General features: G+C 42.4%; 1 protein-coding gene across 2 annotated transcripts in view; it reads left to right on the forward strand.

Annotated features, from left to right (window-relative positions):
• Positions 1-698: 698 nt before the first annotated feature.
• TMEM182 (transmembrane protein 182) overlaps positions 699-18,609 on the forward strand; it is a 47,218-nt gene continuing 29,307 nt past the window's right edge. Inside the window, exons 1-3 of one of the 2 annotated variants that reach the window (XM_019529571.1) lie at positions 699-915; positions 4,077-4,173; positions 6,963-7,061. In XM_019529571.1, the coding sequence (XP_019385116.1) occupies positions 913-915; positions 4,077-4,173; positions 6,963-7,061 (199 nt within the window). In that variant the 5' untranslated portion in view covers positions 699-912. Of the gene's footprint in view, positions 916-3,331; positions 3,782-4,076; positions 4,174-6,962; positions 7,062-18,609 lie in introns of those variants that run through there. The other variant, XM_019529570.1, reaches the window with a different exon arrangement.

Genomic DNA, 18,609 nt, shown 5'->3' on the forward strand with positions numbered 1-18,609 from the left:
GGGCCTTTATTCAGGTCATCTTGCACTTTATCTACCCATGGGATTTTGTCTCCAACACTCATTAAACATAGTTTAAAGCCTTTCTAATTGGGTTAGCTCATCTTACGTGCAAAGATCCCATTTCCCCTATTTGTTAGAGGGACCCTAATCCTGCTCAGTGGGCCTTCTTCCTGGAGTATCACTCCAAAGAGCAGTGTTAGTCCAGGGTTAGATGGCTGTAAACTGCATGTGCTTAAAAGAAACCTAGGCCTGGTGAATTTAGCTCTGTATGTACATCCAGCATTATGAATACATTTTATCATATGCAGAGATCCTGGTTTTCTCTGGTTAAAAACCCCCTCCAATTTTCAGGTTAAAAAGGTAACCCAAAATCCATATGATCAAAATGCAAAACCGCTATATGTATATCTATGTATTACAGGCATTACATTTTAATCATGGAAAAATGTGGATTTTGGGTTACTTTTTTTAACCCGAAAATTGGTGGCTATTTTTCACCCAGGATCCCTTATCATATGGATATAATATATTCTAGCTGGGATGGTGAATGCAGATTAGTATCTGCAAGAGTGGTTGAGATATTCCACATCTTTTTAAAAATATCCTTAAGCAGTAAGTAGACCATTAGGTCTTAAAATGATTCAGCTCTTTGAACATTTTTTTCAGCAGCTGCTGCAGCAGTGAAAGGCAACTAGTATAAAAGGCTGTTTTTAGATCATGGACATATCTGCCAGCACAGATAAGGAGACACTTGCCAAGTCCCAACATACACACACTACATTCAATCAATCACACACAAATATAAACAAGCAAACAGACAACCCTCCTCCATAAACTAATCATGCTATTTCTCCTTCAGACAAAGAAGAAAGAAAGAGGCAGACTGCTATTGTTATTTTTATTTTGAAATGCATGGTAGGTACTCAGATGCTGTTTGGAAAAGCATATAAAAGGATAGCAACATGCAGGAGTGAGTTGTAGGCCTATTTGAAAAAAAAATGAGTCAGACAGCATTTGTCAGTTTTATCACATGAGATCTGAATCCATTCATTATATTAAGTCCTTTACCACTGTCTACCTCCCTAAGAAACAAGAAATGCAATTAATACAAATTAGGCAAAATGGGTGGAGTTGATTTATGTAGGAAATCATTTAGTAATATAGAAATGACTTTGGCCCAGTTTTCTTTCTTAAAATTCTAGTTTTCCTAGAGAAAATTTATGAGTGTTAGGTATTATGAATCAGGGACCAAACTTGTTTTAAGGTTCAGAAGAATAATTGGAATTCTGTTCCTTTCCTTACTTTTTTCTTACTTCATGATGAACCATCAGAATTAAATGAATTAAAGAAAAATTGCCAGAAGATTTTCTGTGAGTTTGAAAGAGTGGAAAATATGAACCTTTACCATGACATAGATTTCATAGACATTAGAGCTGGAAGGGACCTCGGGAGATCATCGAGTCCAGCCCCCTGCCCAAAGGGCAGGAAGTCAGCTGGGGTCATAGGATCCCAAAAGCAAGTCTTGATATGGCTCCTGATTCATTCCCAACATAGACGGGCATTATTCTGAAGATATTACAGTAGTGGTGCCAGATTGGCAGTGCCCAGTCCATCCATGAAGTGTTTCAACACTCAGGCAGGTATTATGGGCACCATCTGGCTGAACAGAGTGGTCAGGGGGCAGGCTGGCCCCAACATACCCCACAGGGGAAAGGACCCTGACTCAGCTCAGCAGAGAGGGGAGGGAGTGCAGCCAGGCCCCAAAGTGACCCCGTGGGGGAATGGTGTGTAGCCCTGCAGGGAGGGACAAGGACATGGCCTGACTCCATTCCAGAAATGGGGGCAGGTATGGCCTGGCCCCATGGGAAAAGGGGGCATAGCTTGCCTTTGACCAGCTGTGCAGAGATTGGAGCTTGGGGATTTGGCAGTGGGAAGGGTGCCTGTGTTAATGGGCACTGCTCCCCCACTGCAAAATTCCCGGACACATGGGGAACTCCGGGGGTCAGATAAAAGTAGGAGTTTCAGTGCCTTCAGGAGACAGGAAACAATAGTAAAGAATCTATTGAATTTATGGTCATGTGTCTAAATTGTCCAGTGTAAAAAGGTCAGAACAGTAAAAGAATATCACACTCACATGTGTATTAAGTTAATTTAGTACAAAACTAAATTAATAAATGTGTAAATGTAATATGCTTTTACTGTTCTGGTCCTTTCACACTGGACAACTTCAATTAACATAGGTTCTTTGCTACCATTTTCTAACAATCTGCAAACATTATATTGGTTATTCCCATTAGCTATGTAAAAACTTATTCAGACCTTGAAAAAAACATCCCATCTCCAGCTTTTTCTTTTGGGGGTATGATGTAGGAAATGCAGGGAGTCTCTTCCATTCTCTCTCCCCAAGCACACCCAGGTAAGATCCAGAATGGATTGTAACTGCAGCAGGTCATCGAGCTAATTCAAAATAAAAGTTTCTCTGTGACTGTTTTTGGTTGTTGTAGCTTCCACAGCTCCTTGATTCCAAACTTGCCAGGATAAGAAATCAATGGAGTTTTATCTGGAAGGTTTGCTGCACTGTGCCAGGTCGGTGTCATTTTGTGGGAGCATGTCATGCTCTAGGTTATTGGGAATGTCTGCTTGGCATAAAAAGAAGGGGTTTTCCTGTGAGGGATTCAAATTTTGGAATTTACTACCTCATTACATTCTGAAATGGTCTTCAGGACAGGTAGCAATACTTCTCCTTCACAGAAGGGCTGGCATTCCTTTTGTGGATTAAGTTATTATGTGCCTGCAGTGGTTTATTTTGTTTGAATTTGTCATAAATTGATTCATAATATACATGTTATGAATTATATGCCCTTTTGGATCTATATATGCAAAGTGCCTTGGGGAGGTGCTTTCTAACATTGTCTATACATCTAAATATATAAATCACATAAGGAATTAATCTGAAATAAGTAAAAAGTGCAAATTTTCCCCTTTTAAAATAAGGAGGATTTGAAGCAAAATGTTACAGTTTATTTGGGACTTTTCAAAGAAATCAGTAGGATTTAAGTACCCTATTTTCAGTAGAATTTGGGCACCTGATTCCTTCTTATTCCTTTGAGGGATATAGGACTTACAGGAACTTACACAGCGTTGTGTGTATTTTCTTTCCTGTTAGTGTTAGAAGAAATGTTCTCATTGACATACTGGAAGTGCTTGCTGTTACTATGCTATAATTCAGCCCATTGGAATGATAAGATTGCTGCTGCTTCTTCTCCCTTCCACTTATGTCAATGTACCAGCTGCAATAATATTTCAAGTCAATCCCTGTCTCTGGATAGTTGGGGGAAGGTCAGCTATATTTGACTCTTCTCGCCCTGCGAATGAAGAGAGTACAGCTCTTCTATCAGTGTCCTAAAATAGAAGGCCCTTTCCATCTGTTGGCCTAAAGTCAGCCCCATGGAACACAAATCAACCAGAGGGCACAGGGCTACAGAGAAAGAAAGACAAGGAAAGATAAAATTCTTCAGACAGAGGCTTCATTGTCCAGACAGCATTAACTATCAACTAGCTTAATTTCTCTTTTTTTGTCCTTTATTTGAATGGATTGATTTTTAAGCCTGATTCATATTCATCTGGAAAGAAATCAATAATGAAACTGAACGTGGGAATATTTTTTGGAGGCTTCTTTGGGGCCCTGGGAATTTTGCTCTTTTTGGTGGCCTTTGGAACAGATTACTGGCTTCTTGCTACAGAAGGTGGAAAGTGTACAAGAGGTCCAGATGACATTGGGGTTCGTATGTATATTTCTTCTTCATAATAATGACCTCTATGAGTTCAGAGATATGTTTATCTCTTTCTTCAGGTAGCAAGAACTTCTGTACTGAAACTTACGTACAGAATCACAAAATGCAGCCTGAGGTTCTTACAAAAGGAGCTATAAGTATACAGGCTTTTTTGAAATAATCAACAGGCAGATAGGGTGCATTTTATTATTTTTTCAGCTTTTCACCTATATTCAATAGGACTTGATTCTCTCAGCTACCTGTCTTGACTCAGGCTGCAAAAATTATGTTTGTTTTGTATAGGAGGAAAAGATCACTTTCCACCATGAAGGTTTCTTCTGGAGGTGCTGGTTTAGTGATGTAGGGGAGAACACTACTAACATTTGGAAATTCTGGTACAGTAAGTGACTTTTTAACTTTTTTGCATTCCCCTTACCACTGCGTTGTAAAAGCTGATTTTTTTTTTGGTTTGTTGGTTTGTTTGGTTGCTTATCATTGGTTTGGATTAGCTCTGTGGTAGCCAAGTTCCTTAGTTACATTACTAATAAACCTGTGACAGGCAATGACTTAACTGAAAAAGACAAAAAAAGAACAAAACCATGCTTGCATATACCCCAACTCTGTCTGTTAGTCTAGTTATGGATAAGAAAAAGTCACCTTCAAGTTATCAGTTAACAACAAACTGCAAAAGATTGTCCTGGTAACTGACTACTTGCTTTCTTTAACAAGCTTGTAGGAAGCAAAACAGAATGAAACATAAAGTTAGAAAAAATCCATTATATTCCACTCTCAAATTTTCTGGTGGGGGATGGGTGGGGTTAAGAGGAAATTGAGTTTACCCTCACTAAAGGACAGATCAGAAGAATCCCTCTCCTAAAATATGCCAATGATTTGAGATCTAAATGAACTCTAGAATATCATCAGGACATAAAAACACCAGCTGAAAGGTTGCTGAGAGGTACTAAGGTACAAAGCACCATCTGATGTCTTCTACGAATACACTTCTTGAAGGCAGCACTTTTTGTAACTGCATTTACCATCAGGAATCTCCCATAAGTAGGCTGGTAACAGTCCCTTTCATTGCTCTTGGTCCATCTCTCAATCATAGAACCCCTTACTGGATTTCCACAGAGCTTGTGACAACTGGAAGGTTGGAGAAGAGCTGCACTGTGCAGATGTAACCTCAATGTGCCATGTTTTGCTATCCATGTCATTCAACATTAGGTAACACATGTAATGCCTTCTGTAGCTAACTTCCCTTGAAACTTATAAGCCTTGAAATTGTCAAGAACATTCGGCATTTGAAAGTTTGAAATATTTAATCCATTTAATCTAGTGAATATTCATCATGCACAGGGAAGAATGAAGGTGATAGGCCTTTTATAAACATTTGAGACTGGGAAAAATGAAAGCATCTTTTTTCCGGGAGAGATTGGCACCATAGACTTTGGTTGAAAACACAGACTTTTTCACAGCTTTTGGTTTATCTCGCTGCCCTGATTCAGGGCTGCGTTTTAAGTCCCTCCATCCACTTAGGATCCTGAGTTCAGATTTCTTTCCTGAGAGTTGGCCCATAACAGGCAGTACCTAATGCTTTTTAGAAAGACAGTAGTAGTAGTGGTACCTAAGTTTACTATAACAGCCTAACAAGCAGAGAACTTCGCCAACGAGAGAGCTGGGTTCTAGACCATCCTTAGCACGCATATGAGAGTATCCTAACCAGTGCAATATTGAACCATCTAGCTGGTTGAAGCTGGGTCATTGTCTAGCTAAGAATGCAGGATCATGGAGCCAGACAGAGAACAATGAAATGGGAACCTGACTCCACAATTCCTGGGAGGTATGAGTCCTGGGTTATAGCCTCAGTTCCCATGAAGGATTCTTAATGTATTTAGACAGCTATAGGATAAAAAGCAGAAATAAGCTTTCAGGGACCAGACCCTAGATCAGGGGTGGGCAATTATTTCAGGTGGAGGGCTGCCTACTGAGTTTTGGCAAGCCATCGAGAGCTGCATGACAGGCAGCCAGGGGCAGATAAAAATTAATTTTCTAAATTTTTAGGGGCCCCATGGGCTGGATACAATAGTCTGGCAGATCACATCTGGTCCGAGGGCCACATTTTACCCACCCCTGCCCTAGAACTCCCTCTCTTGTCTAAGTGCCTTAACCACTAAACAGTACTTCCACTGCCACTTGCATTCTACTCTATGGAGTGGCTCAGCTACTTCAACAGTGGGAGTGGATGTTTTCCCTCTTACACAGCTCTCCTGTTGGGGTAATTTCTGCAAAGTAAGAGATGTAGTTGAATCCTTCTGGGCTGAGGGGGGCCTAGAACATGTCTCCCATTTTTTAGATGGTTGCTATAATGATTAAGTTACTTAAGGGGGGCAGATTCCTTCTCCAGCCATTCTTTTGAATGGAAGTGACTGTGGATACTGTGCTTTGTGTTATTGGTATGCATTAGGCCTTCTCAGCGCACCTAATGGATTAGGCCTCCCTGGAGACTTTGGTAGAGTTTAATTGCCACTGCATCTCATGTTTGTATCGCAACAGAGCATAGGCAGGAACTAGGCTGCTCAGACTCGAATGATTCAGTGCTTGCTCAGAAACCTAAGCTGAGGTTACTTATGGAACTTGGTGGTCTGAAATGTAGGCATCAGATGGTGAATAAGGGGTTTGGTGCCTGATGGTATGGGGGTTTTCTGGACCACTTTTCTGGACTGAGGCACTAATATTCTGCTTAAGTTCATTTTACAAACACTCTCTGGATCTCACCTTTAGGCCTTAGAAAAGCATGTACGTATAACTTTATTGAACTATATTCTGGCTGTCACTAAAATCATTCTACTTTAGGGCAGCATAAAGTTTCCTTTAACCTGCCCTAGCTGGGCATTCTCCTCAGATAGGGCTATTACTAAAAGGGAGGCAAAATGGGTAGAACTGATCTCTGGTATGAAGCTATTTAGTACAATAGGAATGGGGCCAAAGTGGATATTGCCTCTCTTGCTGTAGTAAAATTTACATGAAAGTTCATAAAATTTTGTCCAAAAACCCCCCAAACAAACCAGCCTTGTAGACTGGACTGTAGAACTCAGCTCAACACTTCAGACTTCTAAATTATTCTGTTGGGAAAAGATGCAGTGCATCTTCATAAACATTAATGTTTAACCTTTTTCTTCTTTTTCCTAGCCAACCAGCCACCTTCTAAAAATTGCACGCATGCTTACCTCTCACCATTTCCTCGTATCCGAGATGAATACAACTCAACCTCCTATGACTCTGCAATCAGTAAGTACTTTCTTTGGCTGCAAATAGTTCTGATACCTATACTTGCCAAAAAACAAATTTGGACACTCCAGTACACAATAGCTTTATCACTTCATGCAGTTTAATTAATAGACTTTCAGTATTTCATACTTCATACAATTTGTAAATAAAAGTGCAAGCAAAAATGCCATTAATTCCCTTCACCAGCACTGAACTGCTCATTTCTGAAAGACAGTTATATTTAGGCCACTGCCCAGCAAACTGTATAGCACATTTAACTTTAAGCATGGGAATAATCTTATGAAACTCCACAGGATACCTCCCAAGCTTAAAGCTAAGTGTGTGTTTAAGTGCTTCATTGGATAAGAACCATAGTCTACAAATATGACATTTCTTTTTTGAGAGATTTTTTGTTGTTGTTTTACCAATAAAAAAGTGTCTCCCTAAAATTTGAGCTTAGACTTGGATAAAGTATAAAATATAAAACCATTTAGCTTTTCTATGAAGAGTCAAAAAATTCCATGAATGTCCTCAGCGTTAATCTCATACAGTTACACTGTTCATGTAAAGAATAATAAATTCTACTTTACGTGTTTTTGTTTTTCTTGACATGGGTTTAGTGAGGTCATTCCACAGTAATGATTCAAATTTTTCTTTTTGTGGTTTTGATGGTGCTAGGGGATTTTTTTTGTCTTTATGCAGGTTGAGAGAGAGAGAACCATTTGGGTTCTTTGAATGAGAATCTTTAGGTTTCCAATAAATTAATATTTGAGGATACACTTGTATTGGTTTTTCAACACTCAGGCTTATTTTGTCAGGTACACCCTAATGGAGCATGTATGCTCTGTAAGATTTAAAAACCTATACTTCCCTGTAGTATATGTTGACACCAGCAAACTCTACAGGAATTACTTTAATATACAATGGTAAAGACATCATCTGCACAGAACTTGAAAACCTGTGTTTGTACAGCTGCCATTAAAATGGACAGATTTGATTGAAACAAGGACTTCATGCAAATGCAGTGAAAATTACTTTTGAAATAATATGTGGTTCCTTTGTTTTTCAACTGTAACTCATGATATATGGCTGCTGTGTATTCTTGGACCTTCACTATACCTGTTTGCAGTTGCTTACAGGATCCAGTTTTATTTTACATATGGCTCACATAAGAAAATAACATGCATTGCCAGCAATTCTATTGATATTTAAAAATATGGTAACTAATAGCAGAAGCAGAGTTCAAACTTAGTCATTTAGAGTCAGAGGTCAAATCTAGGACTTTACAGCAAGTCTAGTGAAGTTCATCTTTCCAGGTACATATGACAGAACCTTAAACCCCTACTAATCTAAGAAAAGTATAAATCAATCATTCATGCAGAAATTCATAAAGAATCTTAAAATTATTTTACATTATTACACATAGATGGACAAATAAAGAATAAGAAAGGGAGAAAGAATATCATCAAAATTTTAATTATTTTTAGTTAATATTTGCCAAAAGAGCCATTGCTTAAATATAATTTACTTACTTATATTTCATATTAGAAGATTAGAGACTGTACAGTAGATGTCGTCTTAGGAAGCGTATTCAAGACCATTCCTACTATATAAATAGACTCAACTGGATTGCTTTGGAGCTTATTAAATCTGTGTTAAGAAAGAAATTGTTTCAGCATCTGAGATGAGTTGTTTACTAAAGCAGATCTTATGTTAAAGAATCTTTACATGTGATCATAATAATACCCCCCAATGTTTGATGCTTTTTATGTTGTCGTTTTTGCCAGTGCAAAAGCCTCCTTGGACTTTGACATAACACAACTACCTGCAACATCTTCTAGAAGTTTGTATACCTTGCTGGAATTGTGCTTGCTAAGGGAAGAAAATAATATTAATGTTCTATTATTTTTAGCATACCCTGGGTGAAATCATAGCTCTGTTGAAGACAATGGTAAAACACCAATTGAGATCAATCTGACCAAGAGTTCACCAGTTATTTGTGTGTCTGTGTCCAATATTAGCTCTCAACCAAATAAAAGACAAAAATGAGACTATCAAGACACTGAGGTTACTGCCTTCTTTTATCTCTTTTCTGTTGTTTGCTGATGATACCAGGTTACCTCAGCTGATATCTCAATGTTGCAAAACACAAATAGATCACAACTCCCTTTCACAAGCTCATAACTTTCTCAACAGTCTTCCAAGCTTGATTTTTTTCTTGAAGAGTTATTTATTCATTCATTCATGGTCAGTCCCTTAAAATATGCTTTATTAATGGGACAAATCAGGAGGAAGAAGGGCAACATGACTGAGTGGGAGGTGGGGGGCACTATAGGGCAAAGTGATATGAATATAAGATTTAAGGGTATAATATTGTTGCAAAATAGTTAATAGCATGCTGGATGTATCAGTAAGAGCGTCACATTCAAGTTATGGGCACACAATATTTGTGCTCTGTTCTATACTGGTGAGGACTCACCTGGTGTACTGTGTCCAGTTTCAGGCACTACACTTTAAGAAAAACGTGGACAAATTGAAGAGTCCTGGAGTGAGGTGGGGGAACCAAACATGATTTGAGGTCTTGAATACATGATACTTGAGTACCAGTGGAAAGACTGGAATTATTTAGGCTAGAGAAGGGAAAAGTGGGAGGAGAGATTGACCAGAAAAAAAAAAAAGTTATAAAAGATGATGATAATCAGTTGCTATTTGTCTACTGTGGACAGGAGAAGTAGTAGTGGACTTATGCAGGAATATCTAGGTTTAATATGCGGAAGAACCTTCTAACTGTGAGGAAGACTATGTACCGGAACAGATTCTTTTAGACAGATGGGGGAGGTTTTTCAGTATAGTTTAGAAAAACTTTTATCTGGAATAGTTTAAATGATAATGCTCCTGTTCTGAGCAAGTGGTGAGGCTACCTGACCTCCTCAGGGCTATTTCAGTCCTATTTTTCTATTGGTGATTTTTCATAGACTGTCTTCAGGAAAAATATATGCTCACAAAACAAAAAACTATCTATCTATTTGTTTTGAATATGAAACAGCTACCATGAGAAAAGCCAACCAGAATCACAGCAGAATTGTGGATATAAACACCCATCTGCTCATACATTCATATCCACCTTTACAAGTTAGACGTCATAGATTCAAAACTTCAACTCATTACACTTTTTACAGTCACCATTATTTTATGTTACTCTGCACATTATTTTTTGTAAACATCATGGTCTGTATTCTATTCCATCATCGGGCATTTGAGTGAATTTAGGTTTCTAAGTGTGATTCAGGGACTTGAGCAGGATGGAAGAGAGTTGTACTTACGTCCATTTAGACTCCTAATAGTTGGAAAAAAGTCTTGTCCTGTATGTCTTTTAGGGATTAAATAACAGTTTACAGCAGGGGTGTGCAAAATACGGCCCGTGGGCCAGAACCAGCCCACAAGGCCATTCTATCCAGCCTGTGGGGCCCATAAAAAAAAAAATGTAAAAAGTTAATATTCATCTGCCCTTAGTTCCTGTCAAAAATGACAGGAACCTAAGGCAGTAGGACCCAGGGGAAGCCCGGCGAGCTCCCACAACAATAGAACCTGCCCGGCCTCGCCCCCCTTGCTGGGATTTCTGGCCTGGGAGCACGTAGCTGCCCCGGACCGGAACCGCAGGTAAGGGGGGGGGGGAGGAGAAGGGCGGGGGGGACCCTGGGCAGGGAAGGAGTGTGGGGAGGGGGAAGTGGCCCCACCCCCACCCCATGCCTGGTGCCCCATGCTGCAGCTGCTTGCAGCCTGCCTGTACCTATTCTGGACAGCCCCGTTTGGGCTGCGATTGCCTGCAGCAAGGAGTGCTGGCCATGGAATAGGCAAGGAGCTGCTTTTCCCACTCCACACTCAACTTTTCCCTGGGCTCTTTCCCTGCTTCTTCCCAGTATGGAAGAAAGTGGTCCCTCGCTTGCCCCATGGCTGATGCTCCCTGCTGCAGCCGTTTGCAGCCCATGCAGGGCTGTCTGGAGCAGACACAGGCAGCCCCAGGGGGGCTGCAAGTAGCTTCAGCACGGGGCACTGGGCATGGGGTGGGGAGAGGCTGCATCCCCCCACCCCCAGTGCTCAGCACCACCCTGTAACCCAGCCCCGCTGCCAGGCTGGGCCCCATGCCAGCTCCAGGTTTGCCCGTTGGGGCTGTGCGTGGCAACAGCAGCTGCAGCCCCCACCCCCGCTTGCCATGCTGGGCAGTGTTTGCCACCACCGCCTGTGGGCTGCCCAGTGCATGAGCTCTGGGGTGGGTTACAAGCTGGTGCTGAGTGTGGGGAAAAGCAGCCCCTCGCTTGCACCATGGCCAGCGTCCTGCACTGTAGCCACTCGCAGCCCGCGTAAGGCTGCCTGTGCTTTTCCAGACAGCCCTGCGTGGGCTGTGAGTGCCTGCAGCAAGGAGTGTTGGCCATGGGGCAGGCGAGGTGCCACTTTTTCCTGTGCTCAGTGCCAGCTTCTTCCCTGCTGGTGAGCAGGGGTTCAGGGCTGTGTGCTGCCCCATGCCTGTACCGTGGGGCTGGGGGCACTGGGAGAGTGGGTGGGGACCCAGCAGGAACATGGGGCCTGCACCAGCGTCCTGGCACCAGTGCCGGCGGGGCCCAGAGCAGGGTGGCTGGAGCACAGGGTCCCAACTGGCAAGGGCTCTATGGAGCTGGGCAAGCTCCCCCCTCTCCCTGCTGGTGCCGGCCCAGCCTGGCTCCATAGACCCCTGCCTACCTGCACCCTGCTTTGGGCCCCACCAGTGCTAGCCCTGGGACATTGGTCCCAAGATGGTGGCCAGGGGATGGGGCATGTGTCAAGGGGCGGGGCTACCCATGTGGCCCTCAACAGCCTGCCAAAACTGGGTAAGCGGCCCTCCACCCAAAATAATTGCCCGCCCCTGGTTTACAGTGACAGGATTCAGCATTTGAACTAGGCCTGTACAAAGCGGCTAGTATTTGCTTTGGATTCACCTGATTCAGGGGACAGTGATTCAAATCACTGTCCTGAATCAATTCACCTGAATCTGATTTGGAGATTTGGCTGGTGATGAATCAGCTGAATCTCTGAATCACACAGGCCCCATCCTCCGCCCACTCTCAATGCCTGCCCCACCTGCCCCAGCTCCTGACTCTTTGGAAAAAAAAAAATTAAAAAAACCCCACACTCACCTGCTGCTGCCAGGCAGGGGGAAATCCCTGCTGTCCCCCAGCCATGAAGGGGGCTCTGTCACGAGCCCCCCCCGATTGTTCTTTCAGCCCCAGCAATGGCTGCCCTACCCACCCCAGCTCCTGGCCCTTTGAGAAAAAGAAAAAAAAAAGCCCGCATTCACTCAATGCTGCCAGGTGGAGGGGGGGTCGATCCCCACTGCTGGGTTCTGCACGGACTCCCAGAAGCCCCAAGGCCAATGCAGGATCCACTGAGTGCTGGGAGGTTTTCTTCTTAAAAGGTCTGGAGCTCAGGCAGGCAGGGGGCTCATGGCAGAGCCCTCCATGTGGCACGAGGAGGTGGAGGGCAGTGGGGATCACTCCCCTGTTGGGCAGCAGCCAATAAATGGGGGCTTTTTTTTTTTAAAGGGCTGGGAGCTGGGGCCATGAGGGGTGCTGGGGGAAAGGTGGGGGGTCAGTGGGGGCTGGGGGAGCAAGTTGGGGATGGGCCTGGCAGGGGTCCCTCTACGATCCCCTCCCTTCTCCTCCTGCCCCCTCTACCTACCAGCTCAGAGTCTGGGTCCAGCTCCCCGCTGCAGCCAGCAGGGACTGCCCGAGTTGCTGAAGCTCTCCAAATCTTTTCTGAATTGATTTGGAGATCTTTGAATCGATTCAGACCTTTTAATTGGTCCCCTGATTCGATTCGGATCCATAGATTGCCTATAACCCTGGTCTGATTGGGTGAGTGTTGTAACCAGTACATCGATACAAACAAGGCAACCAACATCATCTCCTTTAGCTGTTTTTTCTTTTCTTTCTTTTTCCTTTTCCCTCCGCCCCTTCCCCCCACACACACTTTTGTTCTGTGAAAGTGGCAGTGGCGCACTTTTGAACTAAAATGCATCAAAGGTGTTTAAGTTCAAAAGTGCACTTCCATCATTTTCTGCATGTTGATGTGTATTTTGTTGTTTATACGAATGTATGCAATGCAGCACCGGGTATGTCAGCTCTCGTGCTCCGCAGACTCAATCAATTGTGTTTGCTCCAACGCACTGGATTTCAGACACATCAAAAGTACATGTATAAATGTCCTAGATGCCTAGCTTTCAACCAAAAGCAGTCCTGGTCATGCACAGTAAGCAGGACTGCAAGCAACTAGAGAGCTTTGAAGCTGAACAGGGAAGTACTTAGGCAGTTTTAGATACTTGCAGGGCTAGGCATCTGGTGAACAGGCCACAACTCAATCACAGTTTTGGGTACAGATGGGTTTAAGGGCCACCTGAATCCCATTTAAGACAGCTAAGCCCTTCCCTACTCCTTACTCATGCAAGCCCATTCCTTTCAGTAGGACTGTTCAGTGAGCACATCTACACATATATTAATGTGCCTTTTCTAATGCTTATTAAATTTAGTATCTGCAGTGTGAGGTACTAGGCTGTACTAATTTGAAGTAGTGCATTTGCACACTCTTTTACTAATGCCTAATGTGCAGTAGACTATTTTACTGTGCATAGTGTAATGTTACTGTTTTTACACGACATTTTAATGCACAGTAAAATACTCTACTACTCATTAAAGTGCATGTGTAGATGCACCCAGTTAATTGCAGGATTTGGTCCACAGCCAAGTTATTAAGTTGATCTGCAAATAAAGAAGCATTTCCCTAGCTGCTATAATTCAGCATAGGTTCTTTGAAATCCACATCAGAAAGTCATTGAATTAATGGGGCTACACTAATTTATGCCATTTGACTAATCTGACTGGTGGTCCTTAAAAGTCTTTTCTGACCCCACCTGACCATTAATATTCTGGGTTTTTTGGTTTGTTTTGTTTTTTAAACAGTATGAAGCCCCTGTCAGCAGATAACAAATAATACCTTGTAATGATATGGATACAGAAAGTCCACTGAGCCAAGAAATTCTAGTTTATCTACTGTCAAGTTTTAAATAGCACAATGAAATTTCTTGGCAGGTATGTTACTGGATTGAAACTACCCTATTGTAACCAATAAAAGTATCTAGTCCGGACGTTAATCTATGACGTATTAGAAATGGCATCTGAAAACAATAATTGTGTATAGGAACCTTAGACATAACCTATCTCCAGGGCAAGGATTATTATTATATAATATAGTCATGTCCTTGCATACCACAGATTATACTGTAATACAGGGAAACTTTTCAAATGTAAGATCAAGTCAAAGGAAAAAAATATTTAGCAATTGAACATTACATTTGTTTTCCTGCTAAGATTCAAGATTTCGGTTTTTTTAAAGTAACTGCTGTTAAGGGATAATTACTGGTAATTGATGGCATATGAAAAGAGACTGTCTTGCAAGATTGATGGTGTTTCTGTGAATCCAATACTAACCTGACTTATACTTTGACTTCCAAGAAGATTCTTTTAATTTATGCTGGCATTTTAAGCCTTCTAGACCTAGCTTCATTTTCTTTTGTAATTTGGGAAGGTTTTGTGATACTTCTGTTCCTTATAGACAACAGGAAAGTAAAGAAACACTTTTTAAAGAACTTTATCACATTTTCAAACGTCAGAAAAAGTGAAGCTCAGATTTGTAGTGTCCGAGTGAAAATTTAGGTCAATTCTTATTTAAATCAATGTACTGATCTCTTAACTATGACTTACATACCTTTATATTCAGACACCAGCTTCAAAAGAACATTCAGTGTTATAGTACCTAACAATTCATCCTTTGATTTTAAACTGTTGTTTTCTGTAGGCTGTAGGAAATATATGGTACAAGTTCTTTGAATAGACTAAACTGCTGGGTACAAAATCAGCACATGTGCTTGAGACAGCAACACTTTGAGTTGGGATGGAGCAGCCTTGGGCTGGCAGCAGGTTCAGGGGGCCATTTCCTGGCTCTGATTGTGGCATTGGGAGGCAGAGGGGCTGGCTCAGGCACAAGAGTGCCCAAAGAATGGAGCTGTGTGGCTAGGTGACAGGCAGGAGCCTGGCCCCTGGCTGCCTGGGCTGAGTGCATGCAGTTTATGCCAGGGTCAATGTTTACACATGCATTTAGGTGCAGTTATTTTTGCCACTGTAAGATAATACTGTCCCTGACAGCCACCGTAAGCCAGGGACAGTACTATCTTACAGCAGCAAAAATTAGTTTGCACATGTAGGCTCTAATGCTTTAGACCACAAGAAATTAATCTAATGCACAGTTAAGTGCACATGTAGATGCACCCTATGATGCTTTGCATTGCCTCTTTTTTTAGAAAATCTGACATCCCTTGATGTAAATTTCCTAGCGGCCAGGGGCTGTTAAAAAGAATGCTTAATGAAGCTGGTATGATCATGTACTATCATGCATCTCTATTAGTTACTAACACTATTTAGTTCTGTAGTTACATTAAATCTTTTTTCCTCTATCAAATATATTCCCTTCTTGTATCTTATGATGGATTAAAAATAGCATGACTTCCTTAACTAGGTTGGGAACTACTATTGTAGTCTGGTAGCATTGCCTAATATTCAACCCTTTCTTGGGGGCTAGGGTCATATGGCTGCTAAAATGCAAGTTCGAGGCCACAGCAGAAGCACTCATGGCGTGACAAATACCTTGTCACAAGGACATAGGAAGGAAGGAACCTTTTCTCAACTTCCAGCTCACTGCCCAAGAATGGTTGCTTCTTGGCCAATTTCTAAACCAGGTAGGGAAGCTCCGAAGGGAATTCTATTATAACTTCAGTTTGGAGGATGAGGGATTGAGTCTTGGAGAGAAAGAAGGATCATTAGGAAACAGAAGGGCTGAACTATAGTTCTTCAGTAGTGACAAGAAAGTTTTTATTTTAGGAAAAGAAAACAAGCCAAATTACATGCCAAACAATTTGGAATGCATGCAAGTGTTACTATTCCTGTAGCATGCTTCATGAATGGGGCACAGCTCAGACAAAGTGTGTACTTTTGTGTTCTTTTAAGTACAATCATATTTTTAGGTTTGGCTGACACTTGCAGTGCTTAGATGTAGGGAAAGTCTTCTGAATAGTTAGAGAACTGTACTGTTTAAGGCTGTGGCAACATAGAGTTGCAAATACTGCAGATATAGGATTACCTCAGAACCTGCACTATTGCCTTGTACTTTCTTATTCTTATTACAGGAAATGCTTTGAATGTTGCAAGTTTTGAGGTTAGCTAACTCAATACAGCTGGGAAGTTAATTTACTTGGGGCCTCCATGTACCCTGGCAGAAATCAAGTAGAAGCTTAATGAGAGGCAGAACATGGCATTTACCATGTCAAGCGAGTAGAGGAGGCAGAAGCCAGCCCCTTGCAAAAATGAACCACACTACTATGTCTGATAAACAAACAGGCTTCCTTGAACTCATTTCTCTGGAACGGGAGAAAAGATAGGGAGCAAGCAGAACCTTTTCTGCCCTCCAAAGTGACTGGCAGCATAATGGTCAGGAGCGTATTCTAATAGACCTGCTCCAGTTTACTCCATCCACAGAGCAGCAGGGAGATTGAAGGTCCTTGGGTCACACAATCTCTCTATCACATTCTTTCTCCTGAGCTGCCTCAGGGACAGTCCTACAAACATATAGATAGCCCTTTTCTGTAAGATATAATACAAACTGATTGTTCCTATGACTAGATACGTCTGCGACTACTCAACTTGGAGTAAGGTATTATTCCATGCAAATAAAAGCTGCAACATTTGTCTTTGAGCTATTCAAGGTGGCCATTTTTATGTACAACTATGCTTTTCAGTTTCATTTTAGTACCTCTGATAGCATATGTATGTATCTACAAAAACATTAAAGCAAAGTAGTCATATTGTATATAATTAGTCTAAAATAATATGGAAATGTTCCATATAACTCATGTTTTGAAACATTTAATTCTTAATTCTTCAATTATACCAATCACCTAGGTTTCTAAACATGACCTAGGGTTTAAATGATGAAAAAAAGGTGTTTTAAGGCATCAAAGTAAAAATGAACTATTCAAATCTGTCCTCAAGGGGAACAAAGTATATCAAAGCATGCATCAGTAAGCAAGCTGTGGGAAAGCCAGGTCAAAGAAATAGAATGTGGATTTGGATCTGAACGGCAGTAAGGTTCAGGTTCATCTTTGTGTTTCAAAGTTTGATCCTATCAACACCAATGACTTGTTTCTTGTAACCACAAACTAAACAGGATAAGAACCTCCCCCTCTCCTATCCAGGGCAATGGCCTCACCACAGTGCTTCAGTGTTGCCTCTCTTCTTAGCTTCCCTCCTTCCAAGTACTGTTTCTCTGAGAGCTTTCAGGGTCAGCCACTCATCTATGTCAGCTGGCCCAGCACTTCTAGGCAGACGGACTAGTACTTTTAACCCCCTGCAGCTGGACTTCAGCCCCTGAACCATGCACTATGTTACACATGCCCCTCCCAAGAGTGGAGTCCAGGATACACTCTTCCATTTTTACATCCCCTCCCACGAGGAGAAGAAGTCTGCATTTGCATGTGTAGTCCCAGGGTGGTCGTGTACTGAATAATCAAAAGCCTGCAGGGACAGGTACTCTCTCATCAATTGGGGATTGGCTTTCCACATAGTATTAAGCCATGTTAAAGGGGCATGTTCAGTGACCAGAAGGAAACGGACCCCTGGGAGGTAATAACAGAGCATCTCAACTACCCACTTAGTTGCTAGACTCTCCTTTGCTATCGCAGCACGTTTCAGCTCTTGGGGCAGGAACTTTCTGCAGAGATACAAGATGTGCTGTTCTCCATCTTCAAACTCCTGGGAGAGAACAGCCCCCATGACTCACTCTGAGGCTTTCATCTGGAATATGAACTCCTTTGTTAAGTCTGGGCTGTGCAGGATCAGCACACTGCATAGCAGCTGTTTTACTGTCCTAGATGTTGCCTCATACTTGAGTGACCGCTGGATTTTTTGAGGTGCTCCTATCCCCAGCAGGTCAGTCAATGGGACTATAATGGCAGCAAATTCTGGGATGAATCACCAATAGTAGCCTGCTAACCCTAAAAATGACTTCAACTTCTCTGCTGCTGCATGCACCCCTGGGGGAGGCATGGGGCGCATGTGCCAGCTTTGATTTGTACGGTGGATGGAGGCAGGATGCCTTCTGCGGGCTTGGGGCTAGGGACAGTGCCAGCCTCTTCCCAGTAGGCTGGGCTAGGAATGGGCTGGAGCAAGGCGGGCTTAGCTGTATGTAGTGGGTGGCAGTGCTTGGAGGGGTGGTTATGAGGGGGGGCTAAGGTGAATTTTGGGGTGGCTAATAGCCCCTTAAGTCCCTCCAAGTGCTGCCTCTCCTTGGAGAACTCTGTTCTGCTGCATTTTCCCTCAGGATCCTTGTGCTGTGGGGTGGGCAGGGAACGTGCAGCCAGCACAGAGCTCCTGAGGGAGAGACAGCAGAGTGGAGTGCCCTGAACAGGGGTGGCACTAGGGAGCGTTTTGGG

The sequence above is a fragment of the Crocodylus porosus genome, unplaced genomic scaffold (genome assembly GCF_001723895.1).
Source record: "Crocodylus porosus isolate Cpor-Errol unplaced genomic scaffold, CroPor_comp1, whole genome shotgun sequence".
In the NCBI taxonomy this organism is placed as follows: Eukaryota; Metazoa; Chordata; order Crocodylia; family Crocodylidae; genus Crocodylus; species Crocodylus porosus.